The following is a 23,023-nucleotide window of genomic DNA, read 5'->3' on the forward strand; positions in this document are numbered from 1 at the left end:
GGTCCAGTCTCCTGAGGGCAGCTATATAACAGCTATACTTACTGTATCCAGGTCCAGTCTCCTGAAGGCTGCTATATAACAGCTATACTTACTGTATCCAGGTCCAGAGTCCTTAAATGCAGATTTTTAAACTTGTGCTGGTTAAATAAATAAGACCCAACACAGGAATTCCAGCCAGTACACAGAGTCAGTGGCGGATTATAATGTGGGCGGTTTGGGCGGCCACCCGGGGCCCGAGGCTCCGGGGGGCCCATGCAGCGCCGTCCACATTAGGATGTAACAGAGCAGAACATCACTTTCGGGGCCCAGTGGGCCCCTGAGTAATGCTCTGCCGGGTTCTGCAAGGCGGGCCCAGCTCCTGCCCTGACCATGTAATCGGCGCAATCCCCCGCTACACCCCTCCCCGCCCGCCGCCGCCACCTCTACAGACCTCACTGATCTCCTCTGCGCTGACTGAGGCAGCTTCCTCTCCCCCTGCGCGGATCCCACTTGGCTCTCTCAGACAGCTCCTCTAGCAGGCCAGTGATGACGTCATCGGGCCTGCTGGAGGATCCGTGCGGCAGCTGACAGGCTGGAGAGCAGAAAGGAGAGGAGAGAAGACAGGAAGACCGGAGCCAGGATTAGGTGAGTATATTGGTTTGTTTTGTTTTCTTCTGTGTTCAGGCAATGCAGGGGGACTACGGGGGTAATGCAGGGTGTGCCCCTGTCCCCTGTATTATCTGTGGTGTTACATAGGACTGCAGGTGACTACTACATTATCTGTACTCAGAGATATCACTGTATTATATGTGGTATTACATAGGACTGCAGGTGACATCTACTATATTATCTGTACTCAGAGATATCACTGTTATCTGTGCTGTTACATAGGACTTCAGGTGACCTCTCCTACATTATCTGTACTCAGAGATATCACTGTGTTATCTGTGGTGTTACATAGGACTGCAGGTGACCTCTCCTACATTATCTGTACTCAGAGATATCACTGTGTTATCTGTGGTGTTACATAGGACTGCAGGGACATTTCTTACATTATCATACCTCCCAACCGTCCCGGATTTCGCGGGACAGTCCCGTTTTCGGGGTTCTGTCCCGCGGTCCCGGAACGGCCCCCCGTGTCCCGCATTTTAAGTGGCCCCAGCGAAAAAAACAATAAATCAGTAACTCACCTGTCCTCCGGTACCAGCAGCTCCTCTCCCGGCAGAGCGCGCACTCCCGTCATCCTCCGGGGCGGGCAGCGGGGGTACAGAGTCACTGACTGTACCGGAAGTGACCTGCAGCCTCTATCATGAATCACTTCCGGCACAGTCAGTGTCTCTGTACCCCGCTGCCCGCCCCGGAGGATGACGGGAGTGCGCGCTCTGCCGGGAGAGGAGCTGCTGGGACCGGCGGACAGGTGAGTTACTGGTTTATTGTTTTTGCCGCTGGGGCCACACTAATGGGGGGATTGGCTACTCTGTGGGGCGCTATATGGGGTATTGGCTACTATGTGGGGGGATTGGCTACTATGTGGGGCATATTTGGGGGCATTGGCTACTATGTGGGGCATATTTGGGGGCATTGGCTACTATGTGGGGCAAATTTGGGGGCATTGGCTACTATGTGGGGCAAATTTGGGGGATTGGCTACTATGTGGGGCATATATGGCGGCATTGGCTACTATGTGGGGCATATATGGGGGATTGGCTACTATGTGGGGCACTATATGGGGGATTGGCTACTATGTGGGGCATATATGGGGGCATTGGCTACTATGTGGGGCAAATTTGGGGGATTGGCTACTATGTGGGGCATATATGGCGGCATTGGCTACTATGTGGGGCACTATATGGGGGATTGGCTGCTATGTGGGGCACTATATGGGGGCATTGGCTACTATGTGGGCACTATATGGGGGATTGGCTACTATGTGGGCACTATATGGGGGATTGGCTACTATGTGGGGCATATATGGGGGCATTGGCTACTATGTGGGGCATATATGGGGGATTGGCTACTATGTGGGGCACTATATGGGGGATTGGCTACTATGTGGGGCATATATGGGGGCATTGGCTACTATGTGGGCACTATATGGGGGATTGGCTACTATGTGGGGCATATATGGGGGCATTGGCTACTATGTGGGGCATATATGGGGGATTGGCTACTATGTGGGGCACTATATGGGGGATTGGCTACTATGTGGGGCATATATGGGGGCATTGGCTACTATGTGGGCACTATATGGGGGATTGGCTACTATGTGGGTCATATATGGGGGCATTGGCTACTATGTGGGGCATATATGGGGGATTGGCTACTATGTGGGGCACTATATGGGGGATTGGCTACTATGTGGGGCATATATGGGGGCATTGGCTACTATGTGGGCACTATATGGGGGATTGGCTACTATATGGGGCATATATGGGGGCATTGGCTACTATGTGGGCACTCTGGGGGTTTGGCTATTATGTGGGGCACTATATGGGGATTGGCTACTATGTGGGACACTATATGGGGATTGGCTACTATGTGGGGCACTATATGGGGGCATGGCTACTATGTGGGGCACTATATGGGGCATTGGATACTATGTGGGGCACTATATGGGGCATTGGATACTATGTGGGGCACTATATGGGGCATTGGATACTATGTGGGGCACTATATGGGGGATTGGATACTATGTGGGGCACTATATGGGGGATTGGATACTATGTGGGGCACTATATGGGGGATTGGATTCTATGTGGGGGATTGGATACTATGTGGGGCACTATGTGGGGGATTGGATTCTATGTGGGGCACTATGTGAGGATTGGATACTATGTTGGTCACTATATGGGGGCATTGGATACTATGTGGGGCACTATGTGGGGGATTGAATACTATGTGGGGCACTATAATGGGGATTGGCTACTATGTGGGGCACTATATGGGGGCATGGCTACTATGTGGGACACTATATGGGGATTGGCTACTATGTGGGGCACTATATGGGGGCATGGCTACTATGTGGGGCACTATATGGGGCATTGGATACTATGTGGGGCACTATATGGGGCATTGGATACTATGTGGGGCACTATATGGGGGCATTGGATACTATGTGGGGCACTATATGGGGGATTGGATACTATGTGGGGCACTATATGGGGGATTGGATTCTATGTGGGGGATTGGATACTATGTGGGGCACTATGTGGGGGATTGGATTCTATGTGGGGCACTATGTGAGGATTGGATACTATGTTGGTCACTATATGGGGGCATTGGATACTATGTGGGGCACTATGTGGGGGATTGAATACTATGTGGGGCACTATAATGGGGGATTGGATACCATATAGGGCATTTTTGGCGGGATTGGATACTATATAAGGCACTATTCAGTCAGCAGCATGTGGTGACTGTAGGGGAGTGGCTATGGAGGGTTGATATAGGGGCGTGGCTATGGAGGGTTGCTATGGGGGTGTGGCTATGGAGGGTCGCTATGGGGGCGTGGCTATTGGGACCGCGGCGCACATGTCCCTCTTTGCTCTTTGCAAAAGTTGGGAGGTATGCATTATATGTACTCAGAGATATATCACTGTGTTATCTGTGGTGTTACATAGGACTGCAGGTGACTACTACATTATCTGTACTCAGAGATATCACTGTGTTATCTGTGGTGTTACATAGGACTGCAGGTGACATCTACTACATTATCTGTACTCAGAGATATCACTGTGTTATCTGTGGTGTTACATAGGACTGCAGGTGACCTCTCCTACATTATCTGTACTCAGAGATATCACTGTGTTATCTGTGGTGTTACATAGGACTGCAGGTGACATCTACTACATTATCTGTACTCAGAGATATCACTGTGTTATCTGTGGTGTTACATAGGACTGCAGGTGACTACTACATTATCTGTACTCAGAGATATCACTGTGTTATCTGTGGTGTTACATAGGACTGCAGGTGACCTCTCCTACATTATATGTACTCAGAGATATCACTGTGTTATCTGTGGTGTTACATAGGACTGCAGGTGACCTCTCCTACATTATCTGTACTCAGAGATATCACTGTGTTATCTGTGGTGTTACATAGGACTGCAGGGACATTTCCTACATTATATGTACTCAGAGATATCACTGTGTTATCTGTGGTGTTACATAGGACTGCAGGGACATTTCCTACATTATATGTACTCAGAGATATCACTGTGTTATCTGTGGTGTTACATAGGACTGCAGGTGACCTCTCCTACATTATCTGTACTCAGAGATATCACTGTGTTATCTGTGGTGTTACATAGGACTGCAGGGACATTTCTTACATTATATGTACTCAGGGAATTAAGTTGCTGGAAATGTGCGGAGCCTGAGATGTTTGACTGGCAGAGGCCAGAGGAAGAGGAAAAGGATCGTTAAAGGGGTATTCCCCCCCCCCCCCAAGAGCCAAAAAATGAAATTCTCCCAAGTATTTTTCACCCGTCTTTCTAGCTGCTGCCGTTCCCGAGAAAAAGTTTTTCTAAAAAAAAACCACGATGTATGTATACAAGATGGCGCTGGCCAGGAAACTACATTTCCCAGCATGCAGGGCTTCCTGCTGCTTGCTGGGACCTGCCAATAGGACATGATGGGAGATGTAGTTCTGCAACCTCGATGGCTATCCAGGTTGCAGAACTACATCTCCCATCATTACCTGTCAGCAGGGCATGATGGGAGTAGTAGTTCTGCAACCTAGATGCCCTCAGGTTGCAGATCTAAAACTCCCATCATGAACTGTTAGCAGGACATGGTGGGAGTTTTAGTTCTGAGGGGGGGGGGGGGGGGGGGGGGGGGGGGGGGGGAGGATCTCACCTTACCTGGTATTCCGGTGGTGCTGGGGACGGTCCTGTAGCCTGATGGCGGCTGGTGCAGCAGGTGGTGAGTACCGGGTGATTGGCAGAGGGGGGAGAGGGTGATTTCCGGTGGGGGAGGGGGGTGATTTGCCGCGGCCAGCAGTGGGGTAGTCCTGGGGGGGGGGTGCTGCTGCTGATTCGGGGGGAGATGCCGCCAGCGGGGGCATTGCGGGGGGGGGGGGGGGGGGGTATTGGGAGTATCTGCAGCCAGCACCAGGGTCAGTTGCAGGGGGTTAGGCGCTGGCGGGGAGCACACATTGGGTGGAATAAGACTTAGTGGACCACTGGGACACTACTATAAGGGTTACATTACTGTATTACCCAGGTAGAATAAGACTTACTGGACCACCCGTACTGGGACACTACTATAAGGGTTACATTACTGTATTACCCAGGTGGAATAAGACTTAGTAGACCACCCATACTGGGACACTACCATAAGGGTTACATTACTGTATTACCCAGGTGGAATAAGACTTAGTGGACCACTGGGACACTACTATAAGGGTTACATTACTGTATTACCCAGGTAGAATAAGACTTACTGGACCACCCGTACTGGGACACTACTATAAGGGTTACAGTACTGTATTACCCAGGTGGAATAAGACTTAGTGGACCACCCGTACAGGGACACTACTATAAGGGTTACATAACTGTATTACCCAGGTGGAATAAGACTTAGTGGACCACCCGTACTGGGACACTACTATAAGGGTTACATAATTGTAAGTGGCAAATAAATATACAACCTATTAAACAACAATATCAATGTTCCCTTGTCCAAAATCCAGTCCTCCCAGGGTTAACTGGGAGACTCCACCCCCCCCCCCCCCCCCCCCCCAACAAAGTCTGTGACAATATTACGAGTCCATAACAATAGGGGGCAGGTGGGCTTCTTCAGGTGATCCGCGGCGATGAAGCCAACAGTGGGCACAGGCTCCTTATATTTGAATCGGATTTCCTGCTCTTACACCGGCAGCCAATCAGCAAGTGTTCCCCTTGGGACTCAACTGCCGAACCAATCACAGAGCAGGAGAATCTTCTGGAAGTGGTAAGCACCACCTGTAAGGAGAGATAATACAGGTAATGGGACAGACCAAGTTGCTCCCAATACATTTCTATGCAGAAAGGGGGGGGGGGAGGGGGCACAATTCTGTGTGTCCCCTTATTAATTGGGGACACCCTTACCAGATAAAATAGTGGGGACACCCTTACCAGATAAAATAGTTACTTCTACAGCGCCACCTATTGGCGACTTTTTTTGTACTTTTTAATAAGGCAAGACAAGTAAAGTCAGATGTGTACCAGATACGGTACATACAGTATTATTAGCGCTATTAGTGCGGCATCTTACATCACAGGATCATTTTCCTCCCCATGGATCTAATCACTCCATGGTTTCCTCTCTGTACTGGGACCTGGCAGTTGCCAAGCAACAGATCACACGCTTTCCCACAATCCCCTGAGTGGAGACCAACTGCCAGTACTTCCTGGAGATTACAGCTGTACTGAGCGTGTCTGACCCGTCATGGAGGGTCGTAACCAAGGGCAACCGGTTATCGTGTATAAGTCATATATGTTTAATTTCACGTAATGCTTCCAAGAGCTAAAAACAGTTCCCGAGCTGTCAGTACAGGAGCTGTGTCTTTCATTGACTTTTGGCTCTTTGCTGAATTGTGTGAACATTGCCTTAGGACTGTATTAGGCTGCTTGACGTTTGTGCAGCTAGGGCTGTGTATATAATTGTTAGCGATGTCCGTGCAGCCCTTGCTGCATATATAGAAGATGACAAATCTATACTTTACATCTCTACGCTCCCCCGTTGTCCCCGCTGGCATTTCTGACACGTCCCTGAGCTGACAGGCCACGGCCAGTGATTGGCTGAGCCACCTGTTACTGCAGAGGCGACTTCAGAAGCTTCAACGGCAGCAGTGGTGAGTAGGGAGACGCCAGAAGAACACAAGGGAGCCTGGAGAGGTAAGTATAACTTTATTATACTCGCTATACTTTCATCAGCCGCCAACCACACACCTCTTTTTACATGGAGCAATGTGCAGTCGGCATCCGATGATTTTTAAACTTGGTGAAAGGCAACGATCCGTCAATGATTGCTTCCTCGGCTGATAGTTTGTCTTTATTACACAGGCCGATATCTGCCTGATTGAGCAGGTTTTCGCCCTGTGTAATAGGACCCTAATGGTGTGTTTACACAGACAGATTTATCTGACAGATTTTTGAAGCCAAAGCCAGGCACAGACTATAAACAGAGCACATGTCATAAAGTAAAGACAGATTTCTCCTCTTTTCTAATCCATTCCTGGCTTTGCTTCAATAATCTGTCAGATAAATCTCTCTGTGTGAACGCACCATAAGAATCCCAGTCTCTTTGCACCATCCACATCACTATGTACATCCCTGAATATGTATCTTGAACATTGATGCAGATGCTGATGGTTATTCCACACACTTTCTACTTTTCTACAACAACCATTTATTAGGTGATGGTTAGTTTTGCTGCTGAAGATTTTCATTACATATATAATAATTATGAGGCCAGGGGTGGATGTAACAGGAGGAGGCGTCCCAGTGTTCCTATTACACCTGTCCTCCAGTTATCATCTCTTTCTGGGTTTGCATCCAATACCTGCAATTATAAACCTGAACCGGAGAAGACAGCCTGAGGGTCGGTTATAACGGCAACCAGCCTAAACAACACAAAAACCATACAAAAGTGCAGGTAGTCATTAGACACAGCACAACAAAGCAGGGCTGGGCCCTTTAAGAAGGATGCTAATGATCTGGCTGCATTCTGTTCTCTCCCTCCCAGCAGCAAAAGCTTTCTAGGAAACCTGAGCGGCCGGAATAAACCATGAGGATATTTTGCCACACCTGGATGTGTAAGTAACATCTCTATACTATACCTGGCGCATATATGTGTAACATCTCTATACTATACCTGGCGCATATATATGTGTAATATCTCTATACTATACCTGGCACATATATATGTGTAATATCTCTATACTATACCTGGTACATATACGTGTAACATCTCTATACTATACCTGGTACATATATGTAACATCTCTATACTATACCTGGCTCCTATATGTGTAACATCTCTATACTATACCTGGCACATATATATGTGTAACATCTCTATACTATACCTGCTCATATATATGTGTAACATCTCTATACTATACCTGGTACATATATGTGTAACATCTCTATACTATACCTGACTCCTATATGTGTAACATCTCTATACTATACCTGGCGCATATATGTGTAACATCTCTATACTATACCTGCTCATATATATGTGTAACATCTCTATACTATACCTGGCACATATATGTGTAACATCTCTATACTATACCTGACTCCTATATGTGTAACATCTCTATACTATACCTGGCGCATATATGTGTAACATCTCTATACTATACCTGGCGCATATATATGTGTAATATCTCTATACTATACCTGGTACATATATGTGTAACATCTCTATACTATACCTGGTACATATATGTAACATCTCTATACTATACCTGGCTCCTATATGTGTAACATCTCTATACTATACCTGGCTCCTATATGTGTAATATCTCTATACTATACCTGGTACATATATGTAACATCTCTATACTATACCTGGCTCCTATATATGTGTAACATCTCTATACTATACCTGGCTCCTATATGTGTAACATCTCTATACTATACCTGGTACATATATATGTAACATCTCTATACTATACCTGGCTCCTATATATGTGTAACATCTCTATACTATACCTGGCGCATATACGTGTAACATCTCTATACTATACCTGGTACATATATGTAACATCTCTATACTATACCTGGCGCATATACGTGTAACATCTCTATACTATACCTGGTACATATATGTAACATCTCTATACTATACCTGGCTCCTATATATGTGTAACATCTCTATACTATACCTGGCACATATACGTGTAATATCTCTATACTATACCTGGCACATATACGTGTAATATCTCTATACTATACCTGGCTCCTATATATATGTAACATCTCTATACTATACCTGGTACATATATATGTAACATCTCTATACTATACCTGGCGCATATATATATGTAACATCTCTATACTATACCTGGTACATATATGTGTAACATCTCTATACTATACCTGGCTCCTATATGTGTAATATCTCTATACTATACCTGGCTCCTATATGTGTAACATCTCTATACTATACCTGGCTCCTATATGTGTAATATCTCTATACTATACCTGGCTCCTATATATGTGTAACATCTCTATACTATACCTGGCTCCTATATGTGTAATATCTCTATACTATACCTGGTACATATATGTGTAACATCTCTATACTATACCTGGCACATATATATGTGTAACATCTCTATACCTGGCACATATATATGTGTAACATCTCTATACTATACCTGGCACATATATATGTGTAACATCTCTATACCTGGCACATATATCTGTAACATATCTATACCTGGCTTCTATCTATCTATTACAAGCAGGGAGGTGTGATAATAGTCTGGTAGTTGTTATACTATGTGGGGCGAATACTCCTCTATTATAAGCAGGGTTATGTAATAATAGTCTGATTATATTATTCTATGCGGGGTGATCAGTGGCGGATTATATTAAGTCCATTTTGGGTGGTAACCCGGGGCTCATGGACATCCAGACGTCTGTGTTATACTGTCAGATGTGTGTTATCTCCTAGCTACAGCTCTGCCATGGTTTGCTGCTTTTGAACTGCGATTTTGTGCAAATCAGGGTAAAACTTCAGCCAGGAGACAATTCAGTAACATTAGAGAACATACTGAAGGACCTTAACAAGGGACTATGATGTCACCACAGGTTCTGTACAGTCTGCACTACGGAGGAGGAAGAGTAAAGCTACAGGTATGTGGGAAAGGGACAGGGAGGACAATCAGTGAAGAGAGGGGTACAGGGGGACCAGTCTGGGTGGGGGCAGGGGGATACAGGGGGACCAGTCTGGGGTGGGGGCAGGGGGATACAGGGGGACCAGTCTGGGGTGGGGGCAGGGGGATACAGGGGGACCAGTCTGGGTGGGGGCAGGGGGATACAGGGGGACCAGTCTGGGGTGGGGGCAGGGGGATACAGGGGGACCAGTCTGGGGTGGCGGCAGGGGGATACAGGGGGACCAGTCTGGGGTGGGGGCAGAGGGGTACAGGGGGACCAGTCTGGGTGGGGGCAGGGGGATACAGGAGGACCAGTCTGGGGTAGGGGCAGGGGGACCAATGTGGGTTGGGGGCAGAGGGATACAGGGGGACCAGTTTGAAGTGGGCGCAGGGGGATACAGGTGTACCAGTCTTGGGTGGGGGCAGGGGGATACAGGGTGACCAGTCTAGGGTGGGGGCAGATGGATACAGGGTGACCAGTCTGGGTGGGGGCAGGGGGATACAGAGGGACCAGTCTGGGGTGGGCGCAGGGGGATACAGGGTGACCACTCTGGGTGGGGGCAGGGGGATACAAAGGGACCAGTCTGGGGTGGGCGCAGGGGGATACAGGGTGACCAGTCTGGGTGGGGGCAGGGGGATACAGGGTGACCAGTCTGGGGTGGGGGCAGGGGGATACAGGGTGACAAGTCTGGGTGGGGGCAGGTGGATACAGGGGGACCAGTCTGGGGTGGGCAGGGGGATACAGGGGGACCAGTCTGGGGTGGGGGCAGAGGGATACAGGGTGACCAGTCTGGGGTGGGTGCAGGGGGATACAGGGGGACCAGTCTGGGGTGGGCGCAGGGGGATACAGGGGGACCAGTCTGGGGTAGGGGCAGGGGGACCAATGTGGGTTGGGGGCAGGGGGATACAGGGTGACCAGTCTGGGGTGGGGGAGGGGGATACAGAGTGACCAGTCTAGGGTGGGGGCAGGGGGATACAGGGTGACCAGTCTAGGGTGGGGGAGGGGGATACAGGGTGACCAGTCTAGGGTGGGGGCAGAATTGGCTAAGTGGGCTGTCAGGACACCGTGATGGCCTGGAGAGTTAAGTATAACTTTTTTATTATTATTATTATTATTATTATTATTATTATTATTATTATTATTCTTTATTATTATTATTATTATTCTTTATTATTATTCTTTTTCTGTACTCTTTCATCAGGCGCATCATACGTCACCGATGGTTTTCAGACTTGCTGAAAGACGATCCGTGTCTTTATTACATGGGTCAATATCTGCCCAATTCTGCCTGATTGGGTAGATAATCACCCCATGTAATGGGGCCCTTAGGGGCCAGGGTAGTATGTGGAAGTCTTGGTTATGCACTTTCAACCGATGTCAGATATTTTTCATTGTGGAATCGTCTTGCTGGAAAATTCTATCTGCTGCGGTAAAGCAAGTACAGGGGCACAAACAAATAAGACTGTGCATACAAATGGGAGTAAAAGAACAAAAGCTAACAAAGACTAATAGGACAAGCAGGGACATGTAAATCTTGTGGTGAATACAGACCCTGGCGCCTCACGTCAGAGATACAGGGATACAATTACACTGACTGCACAAACACGCGGCCCACCTGGAGGAAGGGAGTATTACCCAGGTTGAAAAAACTGAATGTGGGGTGAGTGATTTAGATATAGACCTTAGATATTAATAAACTACAATATATTTCAATATACTCCTCTATTACTATTGCAATAGACCACACGCACAAAGAAAACACCCTAATGAAAAATTTTCCCCATAACTGTGGCATAAAATTTGGCATAGAATGTAAGCTTAGAATGTAGGCATAGAATGTAGGCATAGAATGTTCAGTTAAAACATGGAGATAAAATCTTGACATAGAATGATGACATAGAATGTTGAGTTAGAATGATGGCATAAAATGTTGCGTAAGAATGATGGCATAGAATGTTAAGTTAGAATGATGGAATACAATGTTGAGTTAGGGTGTGTTTACACTGATAGGTTTATCTGACAAATTATTGAAGCCAAAGCCAGGAAAAGACTATAATCAGAGAACAGGTCATAAATGAAAGACTGAGATTTCTCCCCTTTTCAAATCCATTTCTGGCTTTGGCTTCAAAAATATGTCAGATAAATCTCTCTGTGTACACACACCATTAGAACGGGGACATAAGAGTTGGCATAGAGTGTAGGCTCAGAATTGGTGGCTTAGAATGATGACATAGAGTGTTATAATGGAATGTTGAAACAGAATGATGGTATAAAATGTCAGCGTAGAATGAGGCTCCACTGGCTTTTTTTGGCATAGGATGTTGAGCTAGAATGATGATATAGAATGTTAGCTCTGGAAGTTGGCATAGAATAGGCTTAGAATGATGATCTACAATGTGAGTATATCTTGTTCACATAGAATGTTGGCATATATTGTTGGCATAGAATATAGGCTTAGAATAATGACATACAATATAGACTTAGTTCAGTGATGTAGAATGTAGGTATATATTGTTGACATAGAATGTTGGCATATATTGTTGGCATAGAATATAGGCTTAGAATAATGACATACAATATAGACTTAGTTCAGTGATGTAGAATGTAGGTATATATTGTTGACATAGAATGTAGGCATATATTGTTGGCATAGAATATAGGCTTAGAATAATGACATACAATATAGACTTAGTTCAGTAATGTAGAATGTAGGTATATATTGTTGACATAGAATGTAGGCATATATTGTTGACCTAGAATGTAGGCATACAGTATATTGTTGACATAGAATCTTGGCTTATATTGTTGACATGGAATGTAGGCTTAGAATGACGACTAGAGATGAGCGAAACTCAAGCACACTCAGGTTCTCCCAAACCCTAACGCTCTGCATTTGATTACCAGTGGCTAAAGAAGTTAGATGCAGCCCTAGGGAGTCCCGGAAAATATGGATACAGCCTATGGCCTATTGTTCTACTGCCCATAATCTTTCTATTCTGTGAAAGTATGCTTTTCGTGAGGTCCAACAAATGGATAATATAGCTATATAGAATGTGGACAAGGGCGGTATTGTTGTCATGGACGTGTACAACCAACAAGTGGATCTATGGAGCAGATGTTCCTGTCTGACAGCTCTGAATAGCGTAGATCCAGTGATAATGGCAGATAACACAGAGCAGTTCTCTGATAACAGAGATCAATGGCCAACAAGTGCTGTAGATATCCAGCAAGGGGCGAGACTTTTAGGAAAATCTTACCCGATACCCCATGTGCTTAAATGGCAAATTTGAGACTTAAGGGGGAAATTATAGTCGGGTTCTCAGCTTTCAGATTTTTTAAACCTTAGGGACAGTTCACACTGAGCAAGATCGTGGGAATTCCGCAGAGGAGATTTCCGCCGCGGAATCCCGCCATGCTCAGTGTGCTGCTGTAAGTGAATGAGAGGCCGCACGCTCGTCCGCTGCCACCGCTCTCCGCTCAAAGAAGTAACATGTTAGTTCTTTGAGCGGAGAGGAGAGGGAGCGGACGAGCGCGCGCCATCTCCATTCACCTACAACAGCACACTAAGCGGAATTTCGACGATCTTGCTCAGTGTGAACTGGCCCTTAGTGTAATGTGTCCAACAAGGGAAGGTGGGGTAAAGTCTTCTATCAGGAACGTGGCACGGTCTGAGTGTGAAGGGGCCAACTATTTTTTCCATTATTTTGGTAAAGTGAGCCAGCGATCATAAGAACAGGGTCCCGAGTTTACATGATTGTGCTGTCAAGTATGTGCTCCATTCAAAGACTGTGGGACTGATGAAGATAGACGAGAAGATGGCTTCTTGGAGCCACAATGTACTGCAGCTCAGTGATGTCATAGCATGTTGTACTGCAGCTCAGTGATGTCATTGCTTGCTGTCCTGCAGCTTAGTGATGTCATAGCAAGTTGTACTGCAACGAGTAATGTCATAGCAAGTTGTACCGCAGCTCAGTGATGTCATAGCATGTTGTACTGCAGCTCAGTGATGACATAGCACCCTGTACTGCAGCTCAGTGATGTCATAGCATGTTGTACTGCAGCTTAGTGATGTCATAGTATGTTGTACTGCAACGAGTAATGTCATAGCATGTTGTACTGCAGCTCAGTGATGTCATAGCATGTTGTACTGCAGCTCAGTGATGACATAGCACCCTGTACTGCAGCTCAGTGATGTCATAGCATGTTCTACTTCAGCTCAGTGATGTCATAGCATGCTGTACTGCAGCTCAGTGATGTCATAGCATGCTGTACTGCAGCTCAGTGATGTCATAGCATGCTGTACTGCAGCTCAGTGATGTCATAGCATGTTGTACTGCAGCTCAGTGATGTTATAGCACCCTGTACTGCAGCTCAGTAATGTTATAGCACCCTGTACTGCAGCTCAGTGATGTCATAGCATGTTGTACTGCAGCTCAGTGATGTCATTGCTTGCTGTCCTGCAGCTTAGTGATGTCATAGTATGTTGTACTGCAACGAGTAATGTCATAGCATGTTGTACTGCAGCTCAGTGATGTCATAGCATGTTGTACTGCAGCTCAGTGATGTCATAGCATGTTGTACTGCAGCTCAGTGATGTCATAGCACCCTGTACTGCAGCTCAGTGATGACATAGCACGCTGTACTGCAGCTCAGTGATGTCATAGCACCCTGTACTGCAGCTCAGTGATGTTATAGCACTCTGTACTGCAGCTCAGTGATGTCATAGCATGTTGTACTGCAGCTCAGTGATGTCATAGCATGCTGTACTGCAGCTCAGTGATGTCATAGCATGTTGTACTGCAGCTCAGTGATGTCATAGCATGTTGTACTGCAGCTCAGTGATGACATAACACCCTGTACTGCAGCTCAGTGATGACATAGCACCCTGTACTGCAGCTCAGTGATGTCATAGCACAATGTACTGCAGCTCAGTGATGTCATAGCACCCTGTACTGCAGCTCAGTGATGTCATAGCACCCTGTACTGCAGCTCAGTGATGACATAGCACCCTGTACTGCAGCTCAGTGATGACATAGCACCCTGTACTGCAGCTCAGTGATGTCATAGCACGCTGTACTGCAGCTCAGTGATGTCATAGCACGCTGTACTGCAGCTCAGTGATGTTATAGCACCCTGTACTGCAGCTCAGTAATGTTATAGCACCCTGTACTGCAGCTCAGTGATGTCATAGCACCCTGTACTGCAGCTCAGTGATGTCATAGCATGCTGTACTGCAGCTCAGTGATGTCATAGCCTGCTGTACTGCAGCTCAGTGATGTCATAGCACGCTGTACTGCAGCTCAGTGATGTCATAGCATGTTGTACTGCAGCTCAGTGATGTCATAGCATGTTGTACTGCAGCTCAGTGATGTCATAGCTCGAGTGTTACTGATGTTGTCTATTATTTGTTCCCATAGTAAATAACCCGAGGAGGATCCTGCTCTTCTGCCTGTGCGCCGGTCTGCTGCTGAGCTGGTGAGTGAGGCGCATGTATCTCCTTCTCTATATCCTCCCATCCCACTAACATAGGTGAATAGATGTGAGTGCATGTGTGCAAGACAGAGAGCATGCATTATAATGAGACGACTGCATACACACTAATGAGCACGAGTGCGTGCAAGAGAGAGCAAACAAGTAAGGAAAAGAGAGGGAGCACATAGGAGAGACATGTAGGAAAGAGACCGCATCTACAAGAATGAGAGAGTTTGAAGAGAACGTGCAGGAAACGGCAAGCAAGAGAACGAGCAAGCAGGAAAGTGAGCAAGCAGGAAGGCAAGAGAGCAAGAAAAAAGAGCAAACAAGAAAGAGTGAGCAAGAAATCAGTCATAAAAAGAGAGGTAGAATAGGGACAAGAGAGTAAACAGAAAAGAGCATACAGGCAGGAAAGAGAGCAAATAGAAAAGAGTATACAGGCAGGAAAGAGAGCAAATAGAAAAGAGTATACAGGCAGGAAAGAGAGCAAATAGAAAAGAGTATACAGGCAGGAAAGAGAGAGAGCAGAAAAGAGTATACAGGCAGGAAAGAGAGTAAGCAGAAAAAGGCATACAGGCAGGAAAGAGAGCGAGCAGAAAAGAGTATACAGGCAGGAAAGAGAGCGAGCAGAAAAGAGCATACAGGCAGGAAAGAGAGCAAATAGAAAAGAGCATACAGGCAGGAAAGAGAGCGAGCAGAAAAGAGCATACAGGCAGGAAAGAGAGAGAGCAGAAAAGAGCATACAGGCAGGAAAGAGAGAGTGAGCAGAGAAGAGCATAAAGGCAGGAAAGAGAGAGCGAGCAGAAAAGAGCATACAGGCAGGAAAGAGAGCGAGCAGAAAAGAGCATACAGGCAGGAAAGAGAGCGAGCAGAAAAGGGCATACAGACAGGAAAGAGAGAGCAGAAAAGAGCATACAGGCAGGAAAGAGAGAGAGCAGAAAAGAGCATACAGGCAGGAAAGAGAGCGAGCAGAAAAGAGCATAAAGGCAGGAAAGAGAGCGAATAGAAAAGAGCATACAGGCAGGAAAGAGAGCGAGCAGAGAAGAGCATACAGGCAGGAAAGAGAGCGAATAGAAAAGAGCATACAGGCAGGAAAGAGAGAGAGCAGAAAAGAGCATACAGGCAGGAAAGAGCAGGAGAGAACAAGAAAAAGCAAGGGAGTGGGCAAAGTGCCCACCATAAAGAGCACAGGCAAGAAAGTGAACGAGAGAGGCATTACACAAGAGAGACAAAACAACAACAAGTAAGAAAGTCTGAAAAAGAGAGAGACAGAAAGCTACAGGAGACATCTTCCCGACCTGATAACTAATGTCAGTAAAACGATACAAGAAATCTCTCTGTAGCTGAGGTCAGAGGTCAGGATCTGCACAGGAGTCACTGTTACTGCACCCCACGTGTCAGGGAGGAGTCACTGTTACTGCACCCCAAGTGTCAGGGAGGAGTCACTGTTACTGGACCCCAAGTGTCAGGGAGGAGTCACTGGACCCCAAGTGTCAGGGAGGAGTCACTGTTACTGCACCCCAAGTGTCAGGGAGGAGTCACTGTTACTGGACCCCAAGTGTCAGGGAGGAGTCACTGTTACTGCACCCCAAGTGTCAGGGAGGAGTCATTATTACCGCACCCCAAGTGTCAGGGAGGAGTCACTGTTACTGGACCCCAAGTGTCAGGGAGGAGTCACTGTTACTGGACCCCAAGTGTCAGGGAGGAGTCACTGTTACTGCACCCCAAGTGTCAGGGAGGAGTCACTGTTAGTCACTGCCGGATCTTATCATGGCTTTCCCTGTCACCAGTTACTACCTTGAATTCAAAAGTCTGTAGTGTTCTGAACAGGCTACAGATCTGACTGATCCATGGACATGTTAGGGAGCATAATACCTGATTGCTGACTGTTTCCAGCCAGCAATTATCTTACCTTTCATAATGGATAAGTAACATGAGATGTAGGGACGTTCTCTGTAGCGGCTCTGTTGTTGCTAATAGATGACGTTCCCCGCACATCAGACGATGGGTCACACCTGTATCTTCATCTTGCAGGTTTGCCTTGAGAGGCACCAAATTGCGTCTAAATCGCAGCATTTTCTGTCATCTATACAGGTGAGTGCCGTCTACTCTATTACTGCTTTTATTGCATTCATGTTGTTACTATATATCATGAGCCCTGCTGAACGGACCCCAAAAGTACACAAGACCCTCAGAAGGACTGTGTATAAATTCCTGCAGTCACTCCTTGCCCCCTATAGTACCGCCTAGTTACTGAAGCTTCTATTAAAAGTGTTGGGAAAAGGGATATGAGAAGCAGCTCTGGTGCCACCTAGTGGACATAGAATCCTTGTACATCAATGTGTCCCTGTGGTTTAAAAAATAATTGATATCATAGAAACAAGTCAAATGTTTTGATTGGTCGGAGTGTTCAGACCTGTGCCGGTTGGTCCTCTCCTGACTCTGTGTCACATGATGATTCGGGCTCCTATTGTAAGTCTATTTAGCGTAACTCTTTCACTGACACAGACAGACAAAAACAGCAACAGTGTCAGGACTTACCGTATATACTCCCCCAGCTGTACACACAATAAAAAGTGCTCTGCTTTTATAAATGAGGCTCTTAACAAACCATTTGATCAAATAGAGTGTACCATCTCACCACATTAAGGTGACGGCTGCCCCCCATGTAATCCAATATGACGGTTCACACTATGCAGGTTGCTGTTGCATTTTTCTGTTTTTGCATGCAATAAGAGAAGTCTCGGCACTCGGCTTTCAGGCAATTATAGTGATGTGTGTTGCCGAAGGAGGCTATTGTATGCAATGCCAACTCCAAATAGCAGTCTTTTGTAAACTTGTCACGTAGAAGAGATAGTGGCACTCACCAGGATGAATTGCAAAATCAAACAAACTTTATTTCAGATCTGGTAACTGGGATGTGGATCAACGGGCGACAATCCTTTTGCGTGCACAAGTTTTGCATGCACACATGACGCACGGAGGCCGAGAGGAAGCGTGCATCACGTGTGCGCGCGATACGATCGTCGCCCGTTGATCCACATCCCAGTTACCAGATCTGGAATAAAGTTTGTTTGATTTTGCAATTCATCCTGGTGAGTGCCACTATCTCATTTTTCTGTTTTTTGCCTGTGTATTAGCCACAGCAGCGTACAACCTGCACAGTGTGAACGATGGTGTTGGAGTGCTTTTTCTAATATTTGTGACAGCGACCCTTCAAAGGGATTCCTCTCCTGGATTTTTCGAGTATTGAGGCCTTCACAGACTACGAAGTTAAGAAAAAAATCAAACATGATGTAGTTTTCCCCAAGATATCCAGTAAAAATAATGGCGCCATCTACTGGTGTAATATCTCTCTTATCTCTTCCAGCACTAATAGCAGTGACAGACACTCACCTTTAATCCTTCTCAAGGAGGTGAAACTTCCAAGGTAACACAAGTCACTCTATTCTGTATACAAATCTCCCCTGCTATCATTTCTTATTCCTACTTACTTTTTGAGGTTAAAATACTTAAAGGGTTTGTCCAGTGAAAATCTTTTTCTTTCAAATAAACTGGTTTCAGAAAGTTATATAGATTTGTAATTTACTTCTATTTAGAAATCTCCAGTCTTCCAGTACTTATCAGCTGCTGTGTGTCCTGCAGGAAGTGGTGTATTCTCTCCAGTCTGACACAGTGCTCTATACTGCCACCTCTGTCCATGTCAGGAACTGTCCAGAACAGCAGCAAATCCTCCTGCTCCCCTGCTCTGGACAGTTCCTGACAAGGACAGAGATGGCAGCAGAGAGCACTTTGTCAGAATGGAAAGAATACACCACTTCCTGCAGGACATGCAGCAGCTGATAAGTACTGGAAGAATGGAGATTTTTAAATAGAAGTAAATGACAAATCTATATAACTTTCTGAAACAAGTTGATTTGAAAGAAAAAGATTTTCCCTATAGTACCCCTTTAAGTTCTCCTGTATACAAAACCACTAAAAGACTAAAATAATCAATAGCAGCCAATCCAGCTGTGACTTCCTAATACTGTGACCTATGGGAGGAGATGCCACCAGCCCCAACCAGACCTCCATCTCTGTAATGGTCCATCCCCTTGGCTTCCATGGGTAACACTGGCACCATATTGGTTGTATACACGGGGCCAAGTGTCAAAACTATATAACAAAGATTAAACCAAATATTTCTTCCCCAGAATCCTGTACACCAAGCCCGACGTCTTCAACCCACAGTAAGATCATGTTTTTATTTGTGTTCCCTTTCCTCTCCTAGTTCTGAATGCCATTTTAATTTAAAGGAATTGTCCAATTTGATATATCGATGTTTGGTTTAGAAAGGCCCCCTAAAAATAAGCTGATCGCAGCGATCGGCTGTGATCTGTAGAGCAGCGTGTGTTCTATCTCCCTACAGCGCCACCACAGGGGAAATTAAGAATTACACCATCATACTCAATGGGTTGTCTATGCAACACACAGTCATACAAAGTCCTCCAGAGCTAGAGACACTCTTAGCAGTTAGTCTCAGCAGTTGCCAGTATATAGGGGGAGAGATATTATACCGCCACGTAGTGACAAATACATCCACAAAGAGAAAATAAAATGATATTAAAAGGTTTTCCCTTTCAGGAGAACAGACGTGCTAACAGTAACACCTTGGCTGGCACCTATTGTCTGGCATGGGACCTTCAATAGAGAGATACTGAACGTTAAATTTCATCAGATCGACGTCCATGTTGGTCTTACAGTATTTGCCATAAAAAAGTAAGTTCTCTGACGAAATTTTTGATCATTTTATGTAATGATGTAAAATATTTTGTTAAAAACTGATAATGCAGGGAGATTGGGTTTGGGTCCCTTAGGCTCTTTTCACGGCAGTCCTGAGTAGCGACTGACCCACCCGGACTGTTGGTACCGCCACCCACAGAAGGGGGAAAACCCAAGGTGTGCGGTGGTGTGTGTGTATAGGTGCCGATGCATATAGAAGATGACTGAGTCCCGGTAGTGTAAAAATATAACAGTTTTACTGTCAGGCGTTGCGATATAACAGTACATGTTTCACAAGTGGATAAATCTTTACACACTGGAGTGCTTGACCTTTGTGCTTGGAAGAAATTCCACTTGTAATTGTGTATAGACTTTGGTCGGACCACCTTCTGCCCCCTGGTATCGTAAAACCTGTCCCAGTAGGGTAATACAAGCCCCAGCCGTGGTTATCTGGGTGTAGCTAGGTGTCCGAGTTGTCCGAGTTACCTGCACTGCGCGATAGGATACATAGACCTTCTTTATGGTAGCTTTGTCCTATCGAGGCTAGTTCCTCTGTTTTCAGGATACTGCCCTGCTCTTTTCTGATGTGTTCCTGGCGTGGGTCAGGGTGTTCCTTGGTTACCTCTGCCTTTGTGTGCTTAGCAATGCATAATAGATAAAGTAGTAGTAGTGTAAGAACTGTTGGTCCGGCTGCATCTATACACTTAGGTGACTAGAATCAACTCAACATGTTGTCCCTGACAGGTATCCTGGCATCAGCCAGGCCCTGGCTTAACTTCTGCAGTAATGGTTGCTTTTTGTGTCTTTTCTCTCTGAGAATCTAGTAAGGACTAAACTGCACTTCCTCCACCAGTGAAACTCATCCTACAGGGATGCCTGCCTGTGAGTGGTGGGGAAAGAGATAGCAACAAGGAAAGACATAGGTTAGAAGAGAAGAGCACCTCCTATTGATCAGCAATAAACACATGGTATAAGTAAAACATTAACCCATGACACCAATACATACAAATATAAAACACTGACACCTAGTGGTGAAACTTAATATCCTTCGTCCACCATTTAACCTGAGAGAAAAAGGCTTTTTTGACAGGTGCAAAGGAGAGAGAAAAAAAAACAGTGGTGGGACACCAGACATACAAATTCAAAAACTGTTGGCTGAACAGTCATCACTCCGACCTTCTCCGGTCCTCTACATACACAGCGTTCCTGTACTCTCTATGGGGGAGGAGTAAGCCACATCCAGACCACTCTGGCGGGGGCTTATCCCCTGAGAACAAAGAGATCAGGCAGTGATTTTCCATCACAACCAACCCCAGTGTCCACCAACATCATCTGTCAGTGGAGCATCGAGAGTCCCCATACACTTTATATAGATGTCTGAAGCCAATGTGAGCAGCAGGTACAGCCAACAAAGATGTAAAGTGTATGGAGACCTTTAGTGCTTTACAGGGTTCTAATGTATTTTTAACCAAATCCTACCATTTTAGAGCTTATATTTTATGTTTTTAAGTTATTATAATACTAGGCTGCCCATTGGCACTTGGCCATTGGATTTACATTCCACCATAACGCTCATCATTGTTTTCGCCCACTTTAGATACACAAGGTTCCTCAACACATTCATTGAGTCGGCTGAGAAGTTCTTCATGGTCGGACACAAGGTCAACTATTATGTGTTCACAGATCGAGTCAATGAGGTTTCCAATTTCACCCTTGCTGAAGGTAGGCGATTGGTCGTCTTGGAGGTTCCGGCCTACGAAAGGTGGCAGGATGTCACCATGAGACGCATGGAGATGATCCGAGACTTCTCCATTAAGCGCTTTGTCAAAGAGGTGGATTACCTGGCGTGTGTGGATGTAGACATGGTGTTTCTGGATGAGGTTGGAGTAGAGATCTTAAGCAATGTGTTTGGAGCCTTACATCCCGGATTCTTTGAAAAACCACGAAACGAGTTCACGTATGAGCGTAGACCGCAGTCCAGCGCCTACATTCCAGTGGAACTCGGAGATTTCTATTTTGCAGGTGGATATTTTGGAGGTGTAATAGAAGAAGTCATAAAGTTGACCAACTACTGTCACAACGCCATGATGGCCGACAAGCAGCAGAATATAGAGGCGCTCTGGCATGACGAGAGTTATCTAAATAGATATTTTCTGTCCTATAAACCAACCAAAATCCTGTCACCGGAATATATATGGAACGATTATTACGGATCTCCGGCTGTTGTAAAAACCAAAAGGTTCCTCGGCTTAGACAAAAATTACGATGAGGTCAGATTTTAGTGGACAATTTGTAGTAAGATTAGATTATGGCCAGTCATATTGGACATTGGGGGGGATATCTAATTTTAAGGGTCTCGAACTGACAAAAAAATTCCAAAAATTTTTACGTGGTGACCAAAGACCTTCCTAATGGTGGGATTTGCTTTTTTATTGTGGTGCATTTCATTCACATGGGTTGGAGCAAAGATGGTGACAGGACCAAGATTACATAACAAAAGGTTCCATGTATGAATATTAAAGGGGTAGTTTTATTTTAAACACGGTTGCAATTGGTAATGGTAAAACCAGCTCTTAGAAGGGGAGGAAAAAAAATAAAAAGGCAAAAGTTTTCTATCGATATAGTGGTAAGTAATCGTGCCGGTACATCACCGAGCACACTTCCTAATCATATACCTGTACACGTATATTTCGGAAAGTGTGCTTGGTGCTCTACTGGTACAGTTACTAAGCGCCATATTGATTTTTCCCAAATGGTTTCCTTTAAGGGGTTAAATAGGTGCTACACATTCAACAAACCGGACAAGTCAGTAAAACAAGGCAATGTAATAAAAACCTTGTAATATATCTTATTAGAGAAAAATGCCTCTTTCTCCATTCTCCATCAGGCTTCTTACCTTTTTCCTTCCCCCTCCTAATCCTAATATTAAAATTG

The 23,023-nt window shown here is 45.7% G+C and overlaps 1 protein-coding gene across 5 annotated transcripts; it reads left to right on the plus strand.

Annotated features, from left to right (window-relative positions):
* The first annotated feature begins 6,361 nt into the window (after positions 1-6,361).
* LOC138802500 (histo-blood group ABO system transferase-like) lies at positions 6,362-22,666 on the plus strand. Of its 5 annotated transcripts, none has more exons than XM_069985883.1 (9): positions 6,362-6,445; positions 7,710-7,779; positions 9,791-9,835; positions 15,274-15,331; positions 17,363-17,422; positions 18,699-18,758; positions 19,522-19,557; positions 19,952-20,086; positions 21,687-22,666. In XM_069985883.1, the coding sequence occupies exons 2-9, from the start codon at positions 7,752-7,754 to the stop codon at positions 22,369-22,371; spliced, it is 1,107 nt and encodes a 368-aa protein (XP_069841984.1). In that variant the 5' UTR covers positions 6,362-6,445; positions 7,710-7,751; the 3' UTR covers positions 22,372-22,666. The 5 variants fall into 5 exon arrangements, with proteins under 5 accessions (XP_069841984.1, XP_069841986.1, XP_069841985.1 ...); XM_069985884.1 differs by lacking the exon at positions 6,362-6,445 and adding an exon at positions 6,488-6,508; XM_069985885.1 differs by lacking the exon at positions 9,791-9,835.
* Positions 22,667-23,023: the final 357 nt, after the last annotated feature.

The sequence above is a fragment of the Dendropsophus ebraccatus genome, chromosome 10 (genome assembly GCF_027789765.1).
Source record: "Dendropsophus ebraccatus isolate aDenEbr1 chromosome 10, aDenEbr1.pat, whole genome shotgun sequence".
NCBI lineage: Eukaryota > Metazoa > Chordata > Amphibia > Anura > Hylidae > Dendropsophus > Dendropsophus ebraccatus.